Source organism: Apteryx mantelli, chromosome 33 (genome assembly GCF_036417845.1).
Source record: "Apteryx mantelli isolate bAptMan1 chromosome 33, bAptMan1.hap1, whole genome shotgun sequence".
In the NCBI taxonomy this organism is placed as follows: domain Eukaryota; kingdom Metazoa; phylum Chordata; class Aves; order Apterygiformes; family Apterygidae; genus Apteryx; species Apteryx mantelli.
The window spans coordinates 3,945,999-3,970,953 of record NC_090010.1 but is presented as its reverse complement, the minus strand read 5'-3'; the positions used below and the strand labels follow the sequence as shown (position 1 = coordinate 3,970,953).

At 39.4% G+C, this 24,955-nt stretch overlaps 1 protein-coding gene across 2 annotated transcripts in view; it reads left to right on the top strand.

The window, feature by feature from the left end:
• Positions 1–24,955, top strand: part of DIP2B (disco interacting protein 2 homolog B) — a 71,818-nt gene that overhangs the window by 24,232 nt on the left and 22,631 nt on the right. Inside the window, exons 2-11 of one of the 2 annotated variants that reach the window (XM_067314163.1) lie at positions 6,412–6,483; positions 14,427–14,567; positions 15,418–15,543; positions 17,315–17,527; positions 19,915–20,058; positions 20,856–20,975; positions 21,600–21,797; positions 22,053–22,144; positions 22,683–22,775; positions 24,310–24,433. In XM_067314163.1, the coding sequence (XP_067170264.1) occupies positions 6,412–6,483; positions 14,427–14,567; positions 15,418–15,543; positions 17,315–17,527; positions 19,915–20,058; positions 20,856–20,975; positions 21,600–21,797; positions 22,053–22,144; positions 22,683–22,775; positions 24,310–24,433 (1,323 nt within the window). Of the gene's footprint in view, positions 1–6,411; positions 6,484–14,426; positions 14,568–15,417; positions 15,544–17,314; positions 17,528–19,914; positions 20,059–20,855; positions 20,976–21,599; positions 21,798–22,052; positions 22,145–22,682; positions 22,794–24,309; positions 24,434–24,955 lie in introns of both variants that reach the window. The other variant, XM_067314162.1, reaches the window with a different exon arrangement.

Below are 24,955 nucleotides of genomic sequence, written 5' to 3'. Positions count from 1 at the left end.
CTGCAATTGAGGACGTGCTAACTAATTTAAAAACACTGAGTGGTGACAACATTTGTTACTGAAGTGATGAACTGGTTGGTTTGATGCTTAATTTCTGCATAGGCCATAGCTGAGACAGTCCGAGTGCTAAAGGAAGCGTAGCCTCCTTACCGGGCATTTCTCAAACATGCCACTAACACTTCCACACAGACTGGAAAAGTCTTTGTAAATGTGACATACAGCAGAAGAATATTTTAGACTTTCAGCTACGCTTTGGGGTTTCAGTATCTCTGACTTGGTATCTACTTCTAGCCAAGAACAGAAAATCCAAAATCTAACTGTGCAAAATCAGGCTTTATTTTGTATTCTCTGAGAGCACATTAGAGGTAATAAAACTGTAGGGAGACCTTGCAGGTAATGTGCACCTAGAGATCAAGCAGGGGAAAAGGGAAGAAATGAAAGGCAAAATCATCAAGGTAATTCATAAGGGAGAGATCTGAAATGCAAATGCAGTGGTCATAACAGAATTTGTTTTCCTGTTTTTATTGTAAGCTTGTTACATTATTTGCTGTTAAAAGAGAGTAGCTATCCATCTTTTGGGGATAGTGGATATACCAGAAGCATTTTTAGGATTCTGTTAGGTTAAACTGCTGTAAACATCAGAATTGTGTGGATTTTTTAAAAATGTATACAAACTTTTTTTAAAAATGCATACAAACTCATTTCAAACTTGAATCTTTTACTTGATACAGTCAAGTGTTTAGAGGCTTTGTTGGGGAGATGCTGTGCACTACGTGATCATTTTCCTTAATTTCTCCACTGTAGTAATTATGGTTTTGTTAGACAGTAAATGATTCAGTGTTCTCATTCCATGGGGGGAAGGGGAGCAAGGATGTTGAAAGAGGAGCATTGTCTGAGCGCAGCAGGATTAGCTGGTGTTACTACCTTGCACTGGTTGAGCACCACTGTTTAGAATAGATCATCAACTCTAATTGCTAAAAAGCAGCCTGGCGTCACGGGGCGATGAGACTCCTGACGTTTCAGGCTTCTGTGTTGTATGATTTGAATATAGGTGTAACATCTAGGCTGATCAGTTGCGATTTGCTGGACTTCCTTCTGCCCTGTGTAAGCCCGTACGACCCTGGCTTTTTTTGGTCATTGCTGAGTTTGTCCTTTCTCTTGCCTTCTCAATAGTCAGAAAATGCAGATTGGATTTGTATGATGAGGATCAATTTTAACTTTCTCTTAAGAAATGTGAATCGTATAAAGGGGAATTTGGGAAGCCTGTTTTGCATTTTTCTAGGCAATCCTGTTTCTCAAATATACGCTTGTTTAATCATAAACAGGTAGGGCTTCTTGGGTTTTACGATGGAGGTGTCTGCAGTCAGGATTGTAGTCCATGCACTCTAAGTGAGGAAAGAAGTCTTGCTCCTTGATTGAGCTTGGCTCTTTCTGCAAGCCATGTGTCTAGATTTATTTCCCATTCTGACCCCAGAGAAGGGCACCTCATGTATTTGCAGGATCTGCTGTGTCTTGAAGTAGAGGGATTTTTTTATTGTCTTTTGAAGAAACTGGCACAAGAGAAAAGAGATTAAATGTGTCTGTAAGTGGGGGTTGAAAGAGGGGAACAGTATTGTGATATATAGCAAGAGGAGGAGCTAATGAAGCAATGCGTCGAGCAGGGTGTGATGGGAAAGGCGTTCTTTCCCGTCCCGGTAAAGTGCTGCCAGGGCCAGCTTGCTGCTGGAGGACCTGTTGCGTGAGGCTGCCTGGAGCTAGTCCATCGAGTGCTGTGTAAATGAGCAGAAAAGTTCTGGGCTGGCAGCTGAAGAGCCTGCACAGGAGAAAGTTTCTCATATGCTGGGATGAGAAGGAAGCAGTTAGCCTGTTTAATGGTGAAGGTGGTAGCAGAATTTTGCACTGATTGGGATGGAAAAAACTAAGTGGAAGTGTAGTCCAGTAAGGAAAATGGTAGTGTATGGGGTTGATGAACACAATTCTGGTGGTTGAGGGGGCCCGTATTTACACTTTGACCTGTTTTAACGTACCAGTTATCTCTGGAAGTTGAAGACATCACTGCACCTGAGCTGGTTGTTGCCATCACTGTAACAGAGCTGTCAGCAAGGAATGAGTGGCTGTACCTCAGCTGCATCGGCGTTCGGCTTAGCTCATGCACACACTTGTCCTTTAAAAAACAAAACAAAAAAAAAAACAGAAAAAGATGCTGGACTTCACATGAAAGCAGCGCTGGTGATGTTGTAAACTTGTTGTAGCAAGTTTTGCCAGAACTCTTCTGTCAAATCCCTTAACAGATGGTCTGTGGTTGTAATTATAAAGGGCCTGGAACCACTGCTCTTTAGAGTGAGCAGGTAAATAGGCCTTGGTGAATCTTGGGAATAGTCAGTGTTGGGGGGATGACTTTTGAGAAACTAGGAAAGATCACAATATACAAGAGTCTTAGAATTCGTTATGGTGAAAGGGTCTTGTCCGAAAAGAAGCTGGAACTTTTGCTTTCTTCTAGACAAGAATGCCCTTTCCTTATCAGGGCCTCAGCATGTGGAGGCATAACCATGGCTAGCTTAGGATATAGATAAATGTAGGATACAACTGAACAGTAACAGTTGTAGCTGGGAGAGGACCAAAAGACTGCCTCAGCGTTAAGTGTTGTTGTTTGTAACTTCTTGCTCAGGAATGAGCAAACACTAGCACCATTTTAAAGCTAAATTGCTGGCTCTCGTTTGCTTTGCAAATGCTTTCTTTGTAGTGCTGTGTCTTGCATCTGTGCAGAGATGGGATGTGGTTATTAGGGTGCTGGGTGTTTTAGCTATCTGGAAGAATTTTGCACAACATATGTCACAAAGCACTGAATTTATGGAAGCAGGGCTGATAATGTACCAGGTTTATGTAGCAGGAGGGAATGGTTCTTGAGATTGCAGACCTATTGTCTTGGTTCTCTTCCTGTTGCTGTAATTTATGATATTCTGTGAGGAAATCCGCATTTAGGTTCAGATCTAGCTGTTTCCATTTCCTGTCGATCGGTAGAAAAGAGATAGGGCGAGAGAAAGTTTCTCTATTTGTATATCTTTCGTTTCTGTCTCAGCAGATTGATACCAAATTTGGACTACGTAGGACTGGAGAGAAGAGGTTTTACACAATAAATTCATTCCTATTGTGCAGCATATTAAAAGGACATTTGCTTCCAAGACTTGTGATGTCAATTTAGGCATAACTTTTGTGGTTGTAGTAATCGGATCATAATTTTATAGAGATGACTTTACACCTGTCACCCATGCCTTACGCACATGCTTTTTCCTAATAGTCTTAGTCCCTGTGTCTGGCTGGAGTTCCTATTACAGTTTACTGTCTTCTGTTTTCTAACTTGTGCTGGAGGCTATGCTTGAGTAAAGAACTTTATTTTATTGTTTTTTTTTCCTAACTTTTTGTACTCTATCAAATGTTACCTGCCACTTCACACTGAAATGAGGCCAAAATGCTACTGGGATCTTTGAGCGGTATTTCAGAAAGCTGCAAAATTGCTCCAGTGCCTATCTCTTCTCTCTCCAACAGAAAGCATCTGTTTCCAATAGTGAAAGATAACTTTATGCATTTGTTGATAGGGTACCATTAAGAATGAGTTGGATTTTAAAAGAAAAATGAAAGTGTTACCAGGAGCTTGTTTTGGACAGACAGACACTTGAGTTCTACAGCAGTGAGCAAAATGTCTCGTAGTTCTTTGTTCCAGCCACATTTTTGGTATGGAAATATGGTCTGCAGTGACGATCTTGATAGGCAAATGAGTTTTTCCTCTGGGCATTCCCAGTATTCTGAAGAGTAAACAACCTTTTCATTCTCTACTGGCTAGTCTAAAAGTAAGTTTTACAGTTTCTGATCTTGTAAGGCATGTGGTCCAGACTGACAACCTGTTTGTCAAAAAAGTGGTTGATTTTTGCAGAGTCTATTTGGAAATTCGGCAATAGGAAGACACAGGCTGCCGGGAAGCCCCAGAAGTTTTCACCCTTATTTCTGTTGCTTAGGTTTTACTAAGTGGAAATTCTCCTGCTATTGTCAAATAGCATTAGAAAATTTTTTTATTGGTTCACTAGTTCAGTTTGCTCAGAAAATCCAGTTTTCAAGCAGTAATATAAATTATCTGGATCACATCGTAACTAAGGCTGCGAATGGTGTTTTGGCCTGAGTCACCTTCTTGTTTTCAGTGGTATTTTCCCATAACTTCAGATTTCCAAATGTGAATCCGAACTGCAGGGCTTGCATTCTTGTGAGGAAGGGTATGTTCTGGGTTTTTTAGATATTAGCGTGGAACAAGTGATTAGAGGGAATACTCTGCTTCCCAATTCATAATGTGGAGTGTGATGCTACTAGTGCTTAAATTGAGACTGCTGGTGTTCCTTTGTAAGGTACTGCTAATGGTGTTCCTTAGTAATTCCAACAATTTTCTGTGGCGGATGTTTCATTATATATAGTGTGTGCAACCACCAATGCCAAGTGTCCAATTAAATCTTGCGGAGAAATTAATCACAAAATAACAAGCTACAAACAAATCTGTGGGTTGGCTTATAAGGAAAAAACCCTCCCCTTGTCTGTGCAGGTTTGTTTTTCCTGAAGTGGCAGTCACCCTGGTCTATTTGCTACCCAAATGAATGAGTGTGGGGAATAAAAACTGCCTCTGCAAATGGAGAGAGAAATCTCAGAAAAGCTTGTGGACATAGTAGCTTACCCAGCTGGTTGGAACAAAACGCTGTCCTTTCGGTGTAAGCTTTATGTAGCCCTTTTTTGAAGGGGTACACTGGCAGCATACCTTTCTTGTGAGCTGGATTAATTTAACTGAGCTCTGTACTGCAATCAAGCATTGAAATTAATGCTTTGGTTGTCATTTCAGTGCTTCGTGGACTTTCTAATTTTCTGTTGCTGGATTTGTTTAGACTTGCTGGGGCCTGACTCTCGAGTAAGAGAGGAGTGCGATAAAATTTGGTGCGCAAATGCGTGCCCTCCACTAGGCAGTATTCCTTTCAGCTCTGAGGCTTTTGGTCTGAGTGTTTTAAATGATTCTGAGACTTGATTATCCAGTGTAAAGGAAGCGATTCCTTCCCTTTCCAAACATTTCATACTGCAAAACCACCTTTATAACCAAAATGGCCAGTTAGTTGGAACGTTAGCAGAGATGCTGGGCTGTGTTGGGAGGCTCAGAGCCTAAACTCTTTAATCACGTTTCTGGTGTGACCCTCTGGATCAGGCCGAAAGTGTCTGGCAGAGAGATGCCATAAAGTAATGAACATTACAGTGACTTGGGCTGTTCAATATCTAACATGCTGTTGCCTCACAATAATCAAGCTTCTGGCAAAGAAAACCTGCCATATATGATCACTAGTTTCTTCTATAATACAAATATGGACTTAATTTTAGCAGGAGTCAGTACTACAAAATAATTCTGTTTTCTTATTGCTAGATATTTGATCACTTCCAATTTTTTGGCCCCAAGAGAGATGAGGTTACGAGTGCAGGTCAGGCTGCGAAAAGGCTTGAAATGCTGCAGGGCTTTTTGTTTTAATCCCTTCAAGGTCTTTCTTGCGGTTCAGATGTAATGTGAGAAATTAAAACAAAAGACAGCAGCCAGATGGTACATCTCTGGGGTCAGACAGATTAGTTTAAAAAAAAAAAAAAAAGTTTACTAACATTTATTCTCCTCTAGAGTTTTTGCATCTGTGGAACTCAAACATCTATCTTCTGCATGATTCTCCGAGTTGGCAAACAGTGGAATTACAGCTATTAACAAGTTAGAAAAACACCCCACCCTGCCCCCATAAGCTTGCTTTCACTGAATATCAAGACAGGCATGATTAAAAGTCTGATTTTTCTGGATGATAGGGTGTGCTTGCTGAGCAATGGTCTAGAAATTGTCTCCATTCATCCTTGTCTGGTCAGCTCAGTCTTCTGCAGCACTCTAAACAGCATTCCCTCCTGCAGTGGGCCTACTTGATTTGCTAAATGCTGTTATCTATTTGATTAGTTTAAGACCAGACTCTGAATTTGCACCTTCCTATGCCCTGTTCTTTGGGAATTGTTCTGTTTTGTTACCATAGCTGGCTTTGCAGTTATGGAATATTTTCATGCACCCTGAGTTTCCCTTTTTAGGTTTTCATTACTTTGATATTCCATTTAGATAGCTGTTCTGATTCAAATTATTGCATTTAAATGGTGTGTGGTGCGTATCTATAATCTCAAGGGACGTTATAGAAATTCTGTGATTTGGAGACTTTGAACTCATAACGTACTTGCATATTTTTAGTCTCAGGTTTTCTTCTCCCTGTTTGTTGACATGTTCAGGTTAACCTTCCTGTCACTGAAAAGGAAACCAAAGAAACCTCAAACTAAAAAGTGAGGACAACAATCTGACTTTTCTTTTCTCGATTTTAGGGGACATCACACAGAAGGGATATGAGAAGAAGAGAGCAAAGCTTCTGGCTCCTTATGTCCCACAGACCCAAGGTAGGTACCGGTTTCAACTAGAATAATAATTTTGCATAACTTTGACATTAAAGGGACCTTGTGAAATGTCTGTGGAGTGGTGGAGCATTGATATTTCATTTATTAACTTTAAACCATTATGTTTTGATATGTGTTTTCTTAACTATCTAACAATTACATTGTGCTGGTTGCACGGATGCCACGAAGTCATGGGCAGCAGAGCGTTTTGCCTCTAGTTTGCTGGATTGTACTGAACTCCAGGGATTGCTGAAAATTCCAGAGCTGGTTTGGGGGTCTCAACAGAGCCTGTGTGTTTCAACACGTCTTATGCCCTGTCTTTCTCTCACACACACAAATCACTTCCTACTCCCTTGTCAGCTGACATGTCAAGGGCTTTGAATCAATCATGAAGTGTGAGGCCCTCAAGAATCATTCTTAAACTTCTTAAAAATGATTTAACTACAAAGTTGGTCTGTGTTCTGCCCTGCTTTCAGCCATTCTTAATTTCTTCTTTGAGAAACATTAGCATTTGCATAATTTGTTAGCTTATTTTGCCTGACTATGTGAATTCATTTACTTTGTTTACCTCTGCTTCTTTTGGTTCGAAGATCCTTAGCAGTAGGGCTAACTCCATGTAGGATAATTATGTATAATTGTAAACTGTAGGACAAGACTGAAAGCATGTCCAGTAATTAATATGCGGATGCTTACCCAAAATAATTACACTGCTGATATGCTCAGATGTTTAACCATTAAAAGCGAATATGTCTGGCTTTTGCAGTTTGGGGGGTGAATGATTATGACAGGCAGTCATGACTTAACATACTGTAATTTACTGAGATTGAACTACTGCCCAAAAAAAAAAAAAGTGAGGGCTAAAGCTTATTGATTGACCACAACACTGCTTCTATTGGGGAAAGATCATATGCTTTTTTTCTGCCCAAATTGCAGCAGTTCACGTCAGGCAAATGCTTGAGGAACAGAAAAGAATTCTGCCACTGTCATGTGGTAGCTTCTAGACTCTGCCTCTCCAAAACACTTGATGTTTGCGTTGCTGGTCTTCTCCATCCCAGCTGTTTCTCAACCTTGTTTTGTTTGTATATTCAACAAATGCTGAGCCTTTTTGTCTGCTGAAGCCTTGTGCAAGTTTCTTATTGCCATAGTAGGTGCTTTATGGACAGAAGAATAGTGTATTCTGCCTAGGCTAACGGACCGAAGGTAGCAGTGCAAGCAGAAACTGTATTTTAGCCTTTAGCTTTGAGATTTTCTTATAAACAGCACTGACTACTGAAAACTGCCTCCCTGAACCAGTGATGTGATAGGAATCTCTGAAGACTCAGTTGTTTCCTTTGTATCAAGTCTATTATTTAAAGAAACCAAAACTAATACCTCTGACTAATCTCTCATAGTCTTTATAGGTAGATATTCGTTAAGCAGGTCTTGCAGTCCCTCAGTTCAAGGTGTGTATCAGTGGCGAACTTGAGCCTTAGAAGGAAACGTGGGCTCCTTTCATACGTGCAGCTGCCTGCTTGGCAGCTTTGCCTTTGTTGTGGAGTCCAGTGGAGGCTGAAGCTCTACAAATTGCTTTTCATTTGTCAACATGATCTTGTGCCCCTCATGCCTGTCACTTTGCATGCATGTTTGGTTTGTTTCAGAAAATGTTGTTTAATTAGGAGGAAAAAAATGTTTGGCAAAACCATCTGTGGCCCTGCTACTCTAATTGTCGTGCTTTTCAAGGCTGCAGAATGAGCTGAAGTTTGGGAGGAAGCTAGAGGCCAAGAGCAGGTCACCAATTAAGATGGCGTTTTGACTGCTGTTCTGACTCGGCCCTCCAGCTTTTTATATATCCTGTATTCAGCTGTCCCTATACTGGGGAATCTCCTGTTGTAAAAATCCTGTTGACGTCATGCATGAGGGATTAAGAATTGGGTCACCTTTTTAATGAGCAGAAAACCAACAGAAAAATATTTACTCCTGGCATCTAGTGCATTATATTTCTCAAAGTGCTATCATAATGTTAGCTAACGTATTGTCTCCATTTCATAGATGTGAAATGAGACAAAGGAAGGTATGATGACATGTCAGAGCAAGTCAGGATTATAATTCAGGAGATTCTTATTGCTAAATCTGTACTCCATTCACATTGCCTCTGGGAGTTTGCCTCATTATTTTAGAGGTAAGGCAACAATGTTAATTACCTAAAGATACATGTTTTCCTGGTGCAACATCCATTTTTGTAAATGGAACTTACTGAAGTGATGGAGCTGTGATACCAGAGTTGTTGTTCCTCTATTATGTGCTGGCTGCTGCACAAAAAGGTTTTGAAGAAAGTATTTTGAGAAGCTTCCCAGGTTGTGCGTATTAAGTAATGCAGCTTACTTCACTGTTGCCTGGACTGAAGCATGCCCATTTCGTGTTATACTGCTGACTAACCGCTCACAAAAATGAAGACAGCACCCTCCTGTCGTGTCATCTTCAGCATCTTTCTGAACGTGTGTAACTCCAGCTAAACCATGAGCTTTTGAAATGAACAGAGGGTCTAGATGCTTTGAAATACTACTTTTGTTGGAGTAAATCTGACATTATCAAGTTATCCTCAGTTGTTAGTGAGGACCAAATACTTTTTATGTCTGTCTTAAAAGGTGTAATGAATTGAGAGAGAGTTGAATGGCCATGTTTTTACTTTTTGTCATCTCTGAGGAGAAATGTTCACTGAAGTGTCCCGAGCCCCTGGTGGGCCTTGTTCGGTCTGATTCATACTTCGCTTTATAGAAGCTTGCTGTATGCTTGAATTCTTTCCATTTTATTGGCATAATCGTAAGCCACTGGGCAAAAGATGGAAGTGTATTTGAAATGAAATTTATAAAGCGTTCTTTCTTATAGCAAGGTCAAAATAGAGATGTTTTGGGCTAGGTATGATGAAAATTTTCCTGAGCACGAGAGAGCGTGTAATGATTTGAATATAGGAAGAGCTCAGCTACATTCATATTGATGTAATATTGAATTTAGGACTTGGTTGGTAAATATCTTGATATTTTTGTTTCAAATAGGTTCAAGACAGATGCACTTTGAGATGTGTACAGAGCATGAGAAAATCCAGCTATATGAATAAAAATGTGCTTGATTGAGAAGCCAGTTGTTTAAAGAGGTGGGAAACTGGAAACTTTGAAACCAGTGTTGAAACTATTACATTAAATTTTTTAAATATATAATTTCAAGGCAAATTGATTATATGATATAATGGATTTTATTTTTTTTTTTTTAAAGCAATTTCATCAGCTACAGTATTTTGGATAGATAGATGCACTGTTCTGGAACTAAGAGGTGATTGAGTAACCAGCCACCTCTTGAAACTAGTTTTTGCTGCGGATTACAGGCAAACATAGTCTGCCTGAAGATATAGCTGCTGTCCATATTGTGTTGCTGCGAATCTGGAAAAGCATTTACAGCTTTTTAGCTCAATGCAGATGCAGGAATACCTTGTGCCAAAATCAGCAGCCTTTGCACACAGACTGTTGGCAGAGTGCGTTTTCTTGCTATTTACAATAATGCATTGGGTTCCTCTGCTAATGCGTAAAGGAAATCATTCACCAAGCCCTGACTGACTGTCAGAACCTTTTTATGTAGTTGCTGGAGCTTTGTGCTTTTGCTCTTGACTTCTAGTCTCATGATGATTTAAAATAAATATTTGGAACAAGCACATTTGGAAAGAGAACGTTAGAGTACTTTCTTTATTGAAAAGATAAGATGAATGTGATCCAGTGCTTTTTGTATTCCAGTTCATCAGGGAAAGATGTTGGAATGAAAGAGTAATGCAATTGTAATCCTATGGAAAGTGACGGTAACATTTGAAGCTAATTTAGCTCTGAGAACTTATTTGAATGTTGAGTTGATAAGGCATGTTTTGTTGTTTTTCTGCTTCATGTTATTCATGGATATCGTGAGGTGGGAATATTACGGATTCTGTTATTTTAGTGCATAATTCCTTTGAAATCATGGCACTTTGGAAATGAAGCATTTCTTCACTTCCGGAGTAGGCTGTCATTTATTTCCTGTCTCAAAAAAGTTTAATCCTTCCTGCCATCCTGTGTGGTGTGGACGACCGGTAAATTCAGTTGGCAGAACTCTTCTGTAAAGTTTGTTTTACTAGTTTTTGGTTTTTTTTTCTTTGTCTTTCAGCACTTCATTGTTTCAAATGGGAGCTAATGAGGAACAGTAACCAGTGATAAAACAGCTTTGTCTAAACCTGTAAATCATGTACACGTGCTCCAGCTTACAGTGTTGTTTAGACTGTTTCGCTCATTTACAAGATCTGACTTGCAGCTACCACAAATGGGGAATTATCTTCTTCCTTATTAAGTCTAAGGGATATCACACTTGCAAATAAAGCTTAACACCTGACTCTAGGAAATCAATTTCTCCATCTTTGAAATCTTTTCCCGGACTAAATCGGTGGAATACCTGAATTCTCCCTTAATGTCTTCCGTAGGGCAGAACTGAGATGCATCCTGCTAATACCTCCTGCAAAAGTCTTTGAAATCTTGCATGTCTAGTGTGTTCTCAGGCTCCTCAACCCTGGAAGATAGCAATAATCACACTAAACCTTATGCAGGCATGCCTGCTACTGAGAGAGCTGCCCCTGTGTTCTGTTCAGACTAACTTGCAAAACTCAGTTGCTTGCATTTATTTTTGACATGATTTTTACAGACATGCAGCTTGAAAAATCATGTCGTTATAAGGAATAGCCAGTCCAACATTAACACTTCTGTTCAATTTTGTATGCAAAGCAGCAGAAAAACAGGTTTGCCTGCTGCTTTTTTCCTGTCAGATGAATGCAACACTCTGTCCTTGTTATTAATGTAAGCATTTGTTTGTTGATCATACATGATGTTTTTAGTGATTCTTTTAATCTGAAAATCTTTATATTTAAAAAAAACCAAAAAACTCTCCCTTCAACAAACTGCAGGGATCACAAAACCGTCAATTCTGTTAAAAACTAATGGCAATTAAAAATCCATAGCGTCCTATAACAGCAAATGTAGCATCATGTCTTTTTCTTGTCTCTGTAGATTCAGATCCTGACAGCAGAAACTGGAGCTATAGTGGGATTATTCTAAGGGGAATGCTAACTGAAGTCACCTAGCACCTGCCGGGCTTAGCTCGCTTGTGTTGTTTTGTTTAACCATTTATGATTTACTGTTGTATTTTTCCCTGATCTGTGCTTGTATGCTTTGTTAGGCTACCGTAACGCATTATTATGTCATAACAAAATACTTAAAGAGCTTACTCTTGGCATGTCGTGTCATCTAGAGATGCATTCAATCCCTTTGGAAACGAAATGTCATGCTTACCTTGTGATGCTCTGTAGAACAGATGAGGCGCTTTTGCAAGACCTATGAGAAAGAATGTAATATGAATTTAATAATTCATTTAAAATTGTTAAAACTGCTGCTGACATCTAGTGGGTACTTGAAGTCGCAAATAGCTGAATATTCAGAAAGCATTAAGCTTTTCTTATCAGTCTGTGAAGCTGTCTTGTCTTTGGGTCAAAATAAAGCTCTCTAGTTTATGAGAAAGACAAATATAGTCCAGTTTGGGCTAAAAAATGCAGTTCTCCACTCTGCTATTTGTGTCCTAGATGAGTTCACTTTGGCATCCAAGGAAGATACTTGATTGCATTTGAATAGTGTAGTCTGGGCTTAAGTAAACTTAATATGCTTGATGCTATGCAAAGTATAGAGAGTCTGTTTTTAACGAATTATAGTTTAGGATCTGGCAATATCCCCATTATTTAATATATCCTGTTCTAGAACTTAAAAAAAAATATTCTGCTTGTATCAAATCTCCATGTATGATGTTACAAAGGTGCTAGACTACACAGTTGTTATAGATATCACTCAAATTTGCTCCAGCATCTCAGAAGGGGATGTGCACTGATTCTTTTGGATGTGGGCAAACTGAGGTTTGGAATTAAAAATCTTGCTCCTCAGTCCAGGTTCTCTGATTACCAGGTCATGTGCCTAAACCACACAAGTCTTGCTTCTGCTTTCTCAGTCTATTTATTGTGCTGCTGACATTTTTGTGCAGATGATGGTTATGTTTTGATAATGGAAAACAAAACTCTGCATTATGATATTTTACTCCCCTCGCCTCCAAAATAGCAATGAAAACAGGAAACAGTTGTTTTTCGGATCTCTTCTCTTGGTTTGAGAATTTCTGGCTAGCAGATATGTTCTTTTTAATTAGAAATAAAGGTTTTAATATTTTGCATGATAGTTTAAAGAGCTGTTAATGTATAAGTTCAGTAGCTTGCCTCCGTTGAATGTTGCTATGGCAAACTGGCCTACCCAAAATTTGAGTAAGAGGTGAAAAGTTTTGAAAAGGTTCCCAGACCAAATAGTAATGTTAAGGGATGGAAAAGAACTTCTTGCAGGAGCAAGTTGTCCCCATATTCTTGAATTTTTCCTCTGAAAGTTATAATACTGGTAACAAAACTTTGGGCTAAATATATAGCTAATTTGCTATGACATTCAATTAATATTCTGCTCTTTAGGATGTTGGAAGCTATAGGGCATGTTTGAAGATTTCTGCAACTAGTTTGGTGTGATTTGCTGGTACTGTAAGTTCTCTGAGCTTGAGGCACTTGCCTTAAGTTGTTTGCCTAAAACCACACACTAAGAAAGTAGTATGACTGGAATTGGAATTTAGGATTTGTGGTTTCCTCTTAATTTCTCTAATTCTTTGGTAGTTTGTGAGAATTCATAAGAGGTGCATTTTTAGATGATACAATTGCCCTTCTTTTTGCATGACTTCAGGTGACAGTCTGAAGGCAATTACAGCTATGTGACCTTTGGTTGTAGTTCTTAGAAGTTCCCACTGAAGCACAGATTAATTTTAGAATTGCAGTTCCAGTAGCAGCCATTCCTGATGATATGTGCCTTGGTGAATTATGTAAAATGATAATTTCTTATCAGATTATCTATTTAGCTCCCTGTATTCATGGGAAAAGCAAACCTTTTCAGGATGGTAATGCCTCGACACGCACTGGAAGTAGCCAGAACCTGGAGAAGTAGAGCTCTGTTAGGTTTCATTATTAATGTGAACAGCAAAGGCTCTTGCCATCGGTGATATTGTTGGTTTTACTGTCGATAATTCACACCGATCAGTCAGGTTTCATGAATGTTGAGTAATGAACCTGGCTTCTCTGCTCCCTCCTCCCCCCACCATGGGTTTGCTCTTTCCCACAACTCAAACTTAACTTTGGATAATGATTTATTGCATCAGTTAAACCCCTTTACTGCACTGTGTCTGCAGCAGTGGTGTCTAAGAGGAGGCTGGTATAAATGAGTATGATTTCTAAAAGCAATTTGCTTATGTGATTTGACCACAAGTTAAACTGCTAATTCTGATCTGTCTTAATGCAATGATGAGTGTATTCCCATTGGAAACATGGCGAAATAGGGAGCAAACCATACAGATACTGAATCACAAAATGTTGATGTTCATTGTGGACGGCTCGAAGTCTTTGGATCTGCAGACTTTGCCTGCTTTTTCTACTGATTTAATCTATTAAGATTTATCTGAATCTTACTACCTTTTGTATTTTGTAACAGGTTCTTTATCTCTCTTTTTTTACTGATGGACTACTTAAATTATGTGAAAATGTGTATCATGTCACCTGTTCCAGGTTTGTTATAAATTCTCTTTTATGTCATTTGCTTAACCCATTAAAACAGGAAAGAAAAAGGGAGAGGGAAGGGAACACTTAAGAATAAGGTTGAAGAAGGGACATGTATGCCCCTAAGTGATTAGGGTATAATTGGACAGATGTATTAATGTGCTAGTCAAATTTGCTTCACTACAGAAAATGTGAAATCCTGTAATTATATAGTAAAACAAAGAAGTATGCTCAAAAAAGGCTATTTTTCTTTTCTGCCCTCAAAGAGTTGTGGACTGTTTTCCAGGGGTTGATCCAGCATTACAGAAGGAAACCAGAACTCAGATGCCCGTTCCATCTGCAACTCCAGCCTCAGCATCGTCATCATCCTCATCCAAATTTCACCGAGCTCGCTCAGGGGGAGCCAGAGATGAACGCTATCGATCTGGTAAGGGTAGGGCAAGAGTTCACTGGGATTCTTGTTGAAGAGGAAGTGTGTACAATTTCCTTTCAAGGAGTCGAGCTGATGATTCATCCAGTGATGGAAGGTCCTACCTTGATGGTTCTGTATAAAGAAACATCAGACTTGCAGGCTGCAGCTGCTGAGGCAAAAAGTGCTAAGTAGAAAAAGCAAATAACTCTTTGCCTTCTTGATTTTCTAGCTTGAATGCAGCTATTCAGGGCAAGTTCTTCACGCAGTTGAAAGTCTATTTTAACCACCTCTGTAGGTAATCAGATTCAGAGAAGTGACAGGTAACAATTTTTTCCTGGAACTGGTGATTGCTGAGCATATCTGCTGTAGGAGCCAGAGAAGGAGCTGGCTTTTTGTATCTATGTTTTAAGCACTTCTGAAGAGCAGCAAAAATGGCTGACTAGTGCCCTGCTGATTTCCTTCTCCACTTAAGGGAAGGAGAGGAAGAAGGCACCTGTTTATTGTTTCAATCTGGTTTTGTTCTTCACTTTGTATTAACAGGTTGAAATATTTCTCTCCATGGGGGCAAGTAAAATAGATAAAATATACCTGCTCCAATGACACTGCTATCACACCAACATTTCATAAAGCATTAGAAGGGCTTCATTTTCTGATTTTCTGGAAAGACCTCAGGAAAAAACACATGAATCTGATTACGCCATGTAGATTAGCTTTCCCACTTATCCATAGTAGTTGGTTAATATGTTGTTTTGTCATCAGCTGTGATCTGTCTCCTCCTTTAAAGAGTTCTTCATGTTTGCTGGGGGAAGGAAGCCTCCCCTCTTAGCTTGTTTCGCAGTGAGGTACTGTAACTTCCATTTTGCAGATATCCACACAGAAGCAGTTCAAGCAGCGCTGGCAAAACACAAAGAACAGAAGATGGCTCTGCCCATGCCAACGAAAAGACGGTCTACGTTTGTTCAGTCTCCAGCTGATGCCTGCACTCCCCCAGGTTAGGTTCTTACGGTGTGCTTGTCTGTGTGGATGTTAAGGTATGCATTACTAACAGTTTCCAAATCAAGAAGCTGCAATTGTCAAAATATTCAGTATCTTCTGCACATATGTAGGTTGTCTGTAATTCCTGTAGCTCTCTTGCTACGTTTGAGCAGCTGCTTGTTTTCATGGAGCTGCTGTTACGGCTGCGGAAGTGAATCCTCTTCTGGGAACTCTTAAAGAATTAATTGGCAAGAACTGAGCAGGCCTTCTGGACTGAGACTTCTTTTGCTTCCCTCACACGTATCTTAGTTACATAATTCATTTTTCCTTTCTGGTAAGGTTAGTACTCAACATACAGCAAAAGGTATCAGTTCTCCAGAGTTCAAGGATTTGCAGTGATGCATGTTTCTGGGCAAGGACCATGGAGAGGGTCCTGTGGGAGTCCATGATTTGTGTAAGACTTCTAATTTCTAGCACCTCTTGTGTAATAGCTGTTTTGCCTCAGTGGCAGAATAGCTGAGATAATGTGGTGTCTGTTATGATGCATATTCATCAGATATTAACAAAAACTTCCATTTTCAAGCAGCTACGCACACAGGTTGAAGATGAATATTATAAATTTCAGCAGTGACTTTTGTGTTGGCTCCCATTGTATGGGAGCATCGTGGTCATTTGGATTGACAAAGTTACCTGAAGAGATTAAAAACCCTCCTCATCATCATGAATTCATCATATCTCTGTATGAAACCTCTCTGTTAGGCCACTTCGCTTGTGACTCTTCTTTTACTCCTTTTTTTTAATTCATTTTTCCTGTTACCTTTTCGTTCCTATTAGGGTCTCATGCCCGTTCCCAGTTTCTGCTTGGGACTCAGCTTTGTACTAACTTGTCCAGGACTACAGCATGTTCTGAGCTGTGGGTGCTACGCAAATAAAGATTAGCATTAAAACTTCCAGTTCAACTTGCAGTATGACTGGAATTAGTCCCCTTTTCCAAATGGTGGCTGTATTTTGCTTTAGCAAGTAGGTAGAATATGATTTAATAGTTTGATTTATAATTTAAGGGACGCTATTGAAGACCAGAATATAGGCAGCCAGTCTTAAGAATACTTAAATTTTAGGCCAGAGTCTAATTGAATGTTTATATGTAGCACTGTACAACTTAAGATATCAAATAATGAATGCTTTCTTCACGATAAAGAAATAATTAGTTCATAGCTTTAGGACAGAGGAGATATCTGTTCTCTTGTAAGTGCAAGATGCAGTTCCTTGTTGTGTTTTTTTCTTGTTTTTTTTGTTTCTGCAGTTGAAAGGGACCCATTTAGAATAGCATACAAAAGCATTTTCTACATGTGGCCTTGACACATTTATTTCCCAGTGCCTGCGTTCTACTTTGTTTCTGTAAATTTTCAGTTTTGAGAATGATACTTACCCCTCACTTTCCATTTCAGAATTATCAGTGTTAGGCAATAGAGTGTCTGATTTTTATAGAATATGAATGAAACAGTGATGAGTGAAAAGGCAATAAACTAAGACAGGATATTTGTCTAATGTGTTGAATCTTTTGTATGCTTTAAACAGAGGAAAAAAACAGGAGTAAATATATTCATATTGGAGATGTTTGCTGCTTTAACTTCTGTTTTGGCCTGCATAACCATGTTTGACAGTCTGTGAAAAAAGATTTTCATATTACAAGCCTTTGCCATTGATACGTGAATTGCAAAGAGAGCATGTTCAGTGCAATGTGCCTTTCCATAAGGAGCTAGATTTTCTTTTCTGCTTCCACACAGACACGTCTTCCGCATCCGAGGATGAGGGGTCGCTAAGGCGCCAAGCTGCTCTTTCTGCTGCATTGCATCAGAGCTTACAGAATGCTGAGTCTTGGATCAACCGATCTATTCAGGGGTCATCCACATCTTCATCAGCATCTTCTACACTATCCCATGGAGAAGGCAAAGGGACCAGTGGGTCACTAGCTGATGTATTTGCCAATACTCGAATAGGTAGGAGCTGGGTATGAACAGAAAAACTGCTTCAAGTTCAGATTGTATTAATAAAGCTGGAGTTGTCCATTGTGTAAGGGAAATTTGGAATGAGAGTTCAGTTAGTGTTGGTGGAACTGCTTGGATTCATTGGAGTTACGCCACCACTGGTGTGGGTTTTTTGTTATTTTATTTTTTTCTTCCCTTAAGGATTGAAGAATATTGAGTTGGTTGAAAAAGGGGACGTGGGGAGCAGGAGCTTGCTGAAGTAGAAAAGACTCCTTAGTGTGATTACAGTATTGACAAATTCAGTAGGCAGAACTTTTCCTGTATACAGTATTGCTTATGTCTACAGCTATTTGAAGCTACTGTGTGCACAAAGCTACCGTATGCAAGTAGCATTTGGCATCTGTGTCCTGATTAATATCACAGGGGTGTCTTTGCCTATTCAGTGGGGAAAAGCTGTGTTCTAACACTGTCTTTTTGCTATAAGCCCTAATGGTTTATTGTTTTAGTGTTATTTAAAAAAAAAAAAGAGAGACAGCCAAATATATGAATAACTGAGCATGTCGTTTAGGAAGTAAACATAGCAGAGAATAAAGATTTAACACAGATCTTCCATGAGTAGTCTGGGAAATAATCAGGGCATCCAGGTATTGAGAAGAGGGAGCAAAAAACTACAGATCTGGATACCCCAGGCTCAGTTTTTTGAGGCTCTAAGTTGCTCCTTGCTGCTGATGCTTCTGTATGAAATGGCAAAGTTTGTTTTGCTTTGTGTATGTTTGTCTTTTTTATCTGCTATTAAGGATATTACCGCATCTTAGAAGATGTCTGTATTTGTGCGCTCTCTGCTTTTGCTTAACTGGTTTGGGGCAAGCAGTACATAGAAGCACTGGGGTTTTTAATCGCTTCACTTAATTCTTTTTGTTTTTTTGTTTGTTTCTTTCTTTGCTGAGATTCAAGTTGTTTTCTGAAATGGAAAACTTGGGAAATTGTCCGTAAAGTATAGTCAATATAACTAATGTATCTTTGAAGCAGAGAGGCTCTTCTTAATTGGAGAATACAGAAAGCCACAGTACCTTTTGTAATGAGTTAAGGTAGTCTAGCTGTTTACGTACAGAATAACTGCTATGTAATATAATTAGTATTTTATGCAAAGTAGAAGTGTTACATTTTCATCACAATTATATTTGCCATGTACATATTTATCCTATGTTAACACCTAATTTACATGAATAGAAACACTAACATATGCAATTTTATACATCTCTTTGGAGAGAGCAATAGAAAGTCCTGCAAATGTTGTATAAAATCTGTCCTTCCTAGTGAGCTTAGAAGTTCTATATATGAGAAATATTCCTTGCCACCGTATCTCCAAAAGGTATAAAGAAATGGAATTTTTCCCTCTAGAAAGAAGGACTCAAAGAATAAACCACACAAACCTTTCTTTAGGAATTGTTCAGTATCTGACTTTCTTCAAGACTTTCTCTGTGCAAGCCAACATGTGGTTTCAAAGTTCTTGGGCTTTTTTCTTCAGAAGCAACGGTTGCTGCTTCTGTTAAACTGGAATAGAATATTCTTGCCCTGTCAGATGATTGAACCTACTGTGTTGTATAAAGAAATCCTATGCAAGCAAAAATTGCGTATTTAAGGTGAGGCTAATGAGAGAATTACTGAAGTATGCAGAGTTACTTACAGTTTTGAAGCATTACAAGCTCATCTGAAAAGCAGGACTTCTGGCAGAACAGTGTTTTGCAACTTGAGGCTGTCAGAGCTGACAGGTTTAAGAACTGTCTCATTTTATAGGTTAGATTTTATTATTTAACTGCTGGATAGACTCATACTGTTTAGTCACTGAAGTGAAAGAAATTTCAACCCAACATGATTCTTTTATCTGCTTTAGTCAATAGCCTCCTGCTCTTTTAGATTTAGAAAGTTCTTTAGAGGAAAAGGTTAAATATTATAATTCCAGCAAGAGAGATTACTGCATAGGTGATATAGGTTTTTTGTTCTGGGGTTTTGAATATTCCAGAGCTTATTTAGATCTCAACTGACTTTTTTTCCTTCTTTCCTTAAGAGTACTGAATGCCAAGAGATTTAGCTTTATTTGAAGGTTAAAGACCAAGAATAGGAATTTTGTCAGTATTTTGCTGAATTACTTTCCTGACATGGACAAAACCACTCATCTGTGCCTTCATTTTCTGTTTTCCAAAATGGATGATGTACACACCTCCTAGGGCTACTTAGAATTTAGGAAGTGGCTTGTGTAGCATTGATAAGAGCCCCCATAAGAATCTGACCCACTAAATTGTTAAGGTTGCTGGTAATGGGTAACAGACACTTCACTTGTGCTATGTGATAACGAAAGGTACATGTTAATCGTCATCTCAATTTTCTCCCTTTTTTAGAAAATTTCTCAGTTCCCCCAGATGTCACAGCAACTACCTCCTCTTCCTCAGCACGGCCAGCAGCGATCGACCTTCCTCCTTCAGGGATTGTGAAAGGCATGCACAAGGGATCTAATCGGTCTAGTCTCATGGATACTGCTGATGGTACGGAACCTTTCGGAGTACCCAGAAATTAGAATGGTGTCTAAGGAGGGACTTGACTTGGGGGATCAAATCCTGTAACTTAAATCTAGCCCATTTAAGCACTTCATAAATTTGAAATGGTTACGGCATTAGCATTAACACTTTTCCATGCTACAAAAATTACCTACTGTGAACTGAGTTGGAGAAGATCATGGAGAGATAATAGGCTTTTCTCTTCTGCTTACTGCTTTTTTTAGGAATAATTAAAAATGCATAGGTAGGCTAATTGGTTTTAAAAGCCTTTTTCCTGGAATCCCCAAAAGGAAAGGTAAGATGAAAGAAAATGTGTAATTCTTAATTATAGTTAAGCTCCCGTGCAGCTGATAATACTGACTCTAAGCTGTTTGGCATAAACCTTTGTGCAGAAGGGTAGCATTAATACTTCTGCTTCTTACTGTGTCCTCCCTCTGCTGGCAGTCTTGCACTGCAGTTGATCAATATTTCAAGCAGGCGCAGATCTGTAGGCCATGTTTTACAGCAAGTGTGGTTTGTCAAAGACAGATGGAAATTAGGCTTTGGAATGGAGGGAATACTTTAAAAAGGACTTTATATTATTAGCTTTTTCTGACCACTGAGTTAATACAGAACTGACGTAATATCTACTAATGTCAGCCTGCATTGGCACAACCTTTAGTGTTGTAAACCCTTAGCTGAATGAGTGGGCACACCAAGAGAAGTATCCTCCAGCGGAAGGAGGTAAGACATAAATGTCAGTAGAGATGATGAGTACTTTTATTAGCCAAAATCTTTCCCTCCAGGTGTTCCTGTGAGTAGTAGAGTCTCCACGAAAATTCAGCAGTTGCTTAACACCTTGAAAAGACCTAAAAGGCCACCCCTGAAAGAATTTTTTGTGGATGATTTTGAAGAAATTGTGGAAGGTAATTAGCACCAAGTAATATTTTTATTAATCATTTGTTATAAGCACGCAGACCTGCACAGTACTATATTTAATTATGCCATTGTTTCTGAAGCTGACTCTGATTCCCTATTTGCAGCTAGTGATAGCATTCCTGAATAGTCTGTGGCCAGCAATCTCTGGTATAAAAATAGTGTTTGAAGTAATTCACTTGACTGCAGAGCTTTGTGTGGCCTCTTCAGTGCTAAACTTCTTACAATAACTGAAACTTATTAACAAAAATATTTAAATAGATTTTTTTTTTTTTAAATGTTCATTTTCTTAGGCTACTTTAAAGTCCCAAGGGAATTGTCTTTACTGGTAGTTTCATTACAACCTTACTTAGTAAGGTTCTTTTCTCTTTTCTCCAATTCCGTGTTATCCTCCTTGATACTGTATTGAAATCAGTAGCACATTAGGAGAAGACTATATTCATGGTGATGGTTTGTTTTCTGCAGGGCTCTGTAGAGAGCAAAATGTGATAGAGATTGTTAAACGTACAGGCTATTTGGAAAAGCTTTTTTTTTTTCCAGTGTGTCTTTTCAGCTTAAGTGTCTAGCAGTAAATGAGCTAAGATGAACTGGGAACATGATCAAATTTTCTTCAGTTCCACAGCCTGACCCAAATCAGCCCAAGCCGGAGGGACGCCAGATGACACCTGTGAAAGGAGAACCCCTGGGAGTTGTTTGCAACTGGCCTCCTGCCTTAGAAGCAGCACTGCAGCGCTGGGGAACCACACAGGCTAAATGCCCCTGTCTGACAGCACTGGATGTTACAGGAAAACCAGTTTATACCCTCACGTATGGTGAGCCGAGCACTGGCTTTTGTCGTTAAACTCTTCTGAAAGGGTAGTAGAGGATAGAACATAGTTGTTGTACAGGACTTTTCCTAGCGTGGTTGCAAATACGTTCCTGGGTTGAGAGGGGTTTGTAGATGAAGCAGTGTAACTGAAACACAGGAGGTGACAGTAGATGGATAAAGCAGTCAGGAATTGAAATATTGTTCTCTTGTATGTTGGGTTGATTTAGAGTTGTGCAAGTCTCTCCTCTTTGTGTTCTAGGCAAACTGTGGAGCAGAAGTCTCAAGCTGGCCTACACACTGCTTAATAAACTGGGGACCAAAAATGAACCTGTGTTAAAACCTGGAGATAGGGTAATGAGTTTTGAACTGTCTGGTTCTCCCTCTGAAGTTATTTAAAATAAAAAAAAAGGGGGGGGGGAGGCAGAGCACTGTAACTTACCACAGGCACTAAAATCTGCTTCTTTTAATAGTGAGACTCTTATCCCAGAAACAGGCTACTTGGGAAAGATATCTTTGTGATTTTTCAATCTGCTGATTCCTCTGTAAGCAAATTCTTGGTTCTGGACTTTGAGATAAATCTAAGGAAGAGCGTAGCAGCTCTGAGAGAAATACAGAGTTTTAGATCTCTGTGCGTGGGGGCGGGGGGTGGTGGTGGTGCATCTGCATGTGTGTGTATACATGTACACAGGGAATACTGACATAGTCCCTGCATGAGGAACGTGTGCGTGTACCAGATCGGTGTGAGAAGGAGTGCTTGAAGATGCCCTGTGAAAAATGCTGGGGCGGAGTGTGAAATCATGTGAAGTTTTCTGACTTGTAGTCGCTACAGATCTGAACTTTGCAATTTTGCTTTGTATTTCACCTAACAAAATCTTTTTGTGAATTGTAGGTAGCCCTTGTTTATCCCAACAATGACCCAGTCATGTTTATGGTGGCGTTTTATGGCTGTCTTCTAGCAGAAGTCATACCAGTGCCTATAGAGGTACCTCTTACCAGAAAGGTAACGTTGATGGAACTTAGAGGAGTGATAGGCTGATGTGGGATGAAAACCAAGTCAGACCATCAACCTCTGATAGTGTTTCACAGCATCCAGCTGCTGCCTCAATGATTCTGTGTCAACACAAGGTGCAAGACCTATGTGAACCTGCAATAGGAGTTCAAAAATGGAAAAAAAATAGATATATAGACCAGATAGCCATGCTAAGCAGCTGGAAATGATTGATTCACCTTAAACGCTATAGTCTTGTCTCTGTTATTGCAAATAGTTTATAAGAGTACAGATAACGCTGTGAATCTGCCCTCTGCTCTGTGTGAAGGGGATCTCATTTCCAACAGTGCTAAGCGGATTTGTCGGTCTTTTGGCTTTGCTGGAGACTGAAGGTACTAAGCATTTCTGAAAACTACCAGGCACCACCTCTTGTAAAATCTCTGCTCAAAATAGTATTTTCTTTAGCCTTACCATATTTTTTACGATTTTGCCATATTATTGCCATTTCAAGAACTGTCTAAAACTGTAAAATTTCATAAGAGGAAACAAAGTAACAGTAGAATGGCAAGCATATGGCAAGAGAGGTGGTAGTGAAATGGTAAGCTAGTCTGGTAATATTATGGGAGTCACAGAACTTTTTTTTTCATTTGTCCTCAACATGACAACTGCTATAGCAACCAAATATAAAATTTAAAGCTTCTCACATTATTTGTCCGATCAGGTTTCTTGGTAAGCTACCTCATTTCAGTGTTTTTATCATTGTGCAATAGAAATTAGTTACTGAGGAAACAGGGACCTTGTTATTTCAGTGTAATTATACATTTTCCCTTTTTATGCCTCGTTATTTCTCTCTGAGGCATCTGTGCTTCTGTTAATGAAAATAAATGGTGTATACTCAATGCCTGAATGCTGGGCATGCATCTAAGCGAGAGCCTGCTTTCTGTGAATTTCATGTCCAGTTCCTTTTAGTCTTGCCAGTGTAATATTTGCTTGGGGTATGAAGGGTTCCCTTTGAGAATCACCTGATTTCTCTGCAGTCTGTCCCCAGTTATGTAATCTTTTCGTTGTTGAACTGCAGAATGAATTGAAAAGAGCAGACATGGTATGCAGAAGATTAAGTAGCCATTTTTCTTTTTATAATGGCATATCATTTTCTTATGGACTTTGATTGGCTCATAGCGTGTCTCCATTTTCACCCAGCGTGCCTTTGTGTTGGCCATGACATCTTCCAAAATGTATTACTGTAGAAGCTTAGGAATTGTTGTATTCATTCCTGCCAGACAGTGGTTGTCATTTGAGTTTCAAACCAATGCCAGGCATTGGGGGTGGGAGGAAAAGGGCAAACCAACAGAAAGAGTGTTTGTGAGGGGTTTGGGGTGGTTTTGTGTTTTTGTTTTCCCTACTGTGATCCATAATGTTACCATCCAGTTACCAGACCATTACCAAACCTTAGAATTTGGTAAGGGGAAAGTTGGCTATCATTTTGAAACAGAAATGATTTCCCCCCCCTCCCCTTCTCTTCCCTCAGGATGCTGGCGGTCAGCAGATTGGTTTTCTGCTGGGCAGCTGTGGCATTGCTTTGGCCCTCACCACTGAAGTTTGTCTGAAAGGGCTTCCAAAAACCCAAAACGGAGAAATCGTGCAGTTTAAAGGTTAGATCAGTTATATACTCACTTTTGATTGTACTTCTGACAACTACTCTCAGACAGTTCAGCTATAGAAGTCTGAGTGCATTTTTTGGGGCCTTTTTTGGCAAAATGAACAAGTTTCCTGGTAACATTGCTTACAATTGTGGGTTTTATGCATATGGTATAGATTGATCCATATCTCTGACAGAACTACTTTGTTGCTTTGGAAGTCATGATGAAGCCATCTTACAAATCAGGGTTGTCCTCAGATTCCTTCAGTGGCATTTGGCAGGTTCAGAAGCAGTTTTATTAATGATACAACAAGCTATATTTAGAAATACTGCAGGGATCTTTCCTGAGTAGAGGAAGTGCCATGTTGCCCACTGAACTCCCTGATGAGAAATGAGATGAGCCTTCTGGCTAGTAGCTTGACTTGGATTGGTATGCGTGCTTGCATAACTGAACTTGGACGAATGATTGCTGCTTTTTTTTTTTTTTCTTTCTTTTGTACTTTTGCAGAATATCAATTCCTCACTAAATAAACTC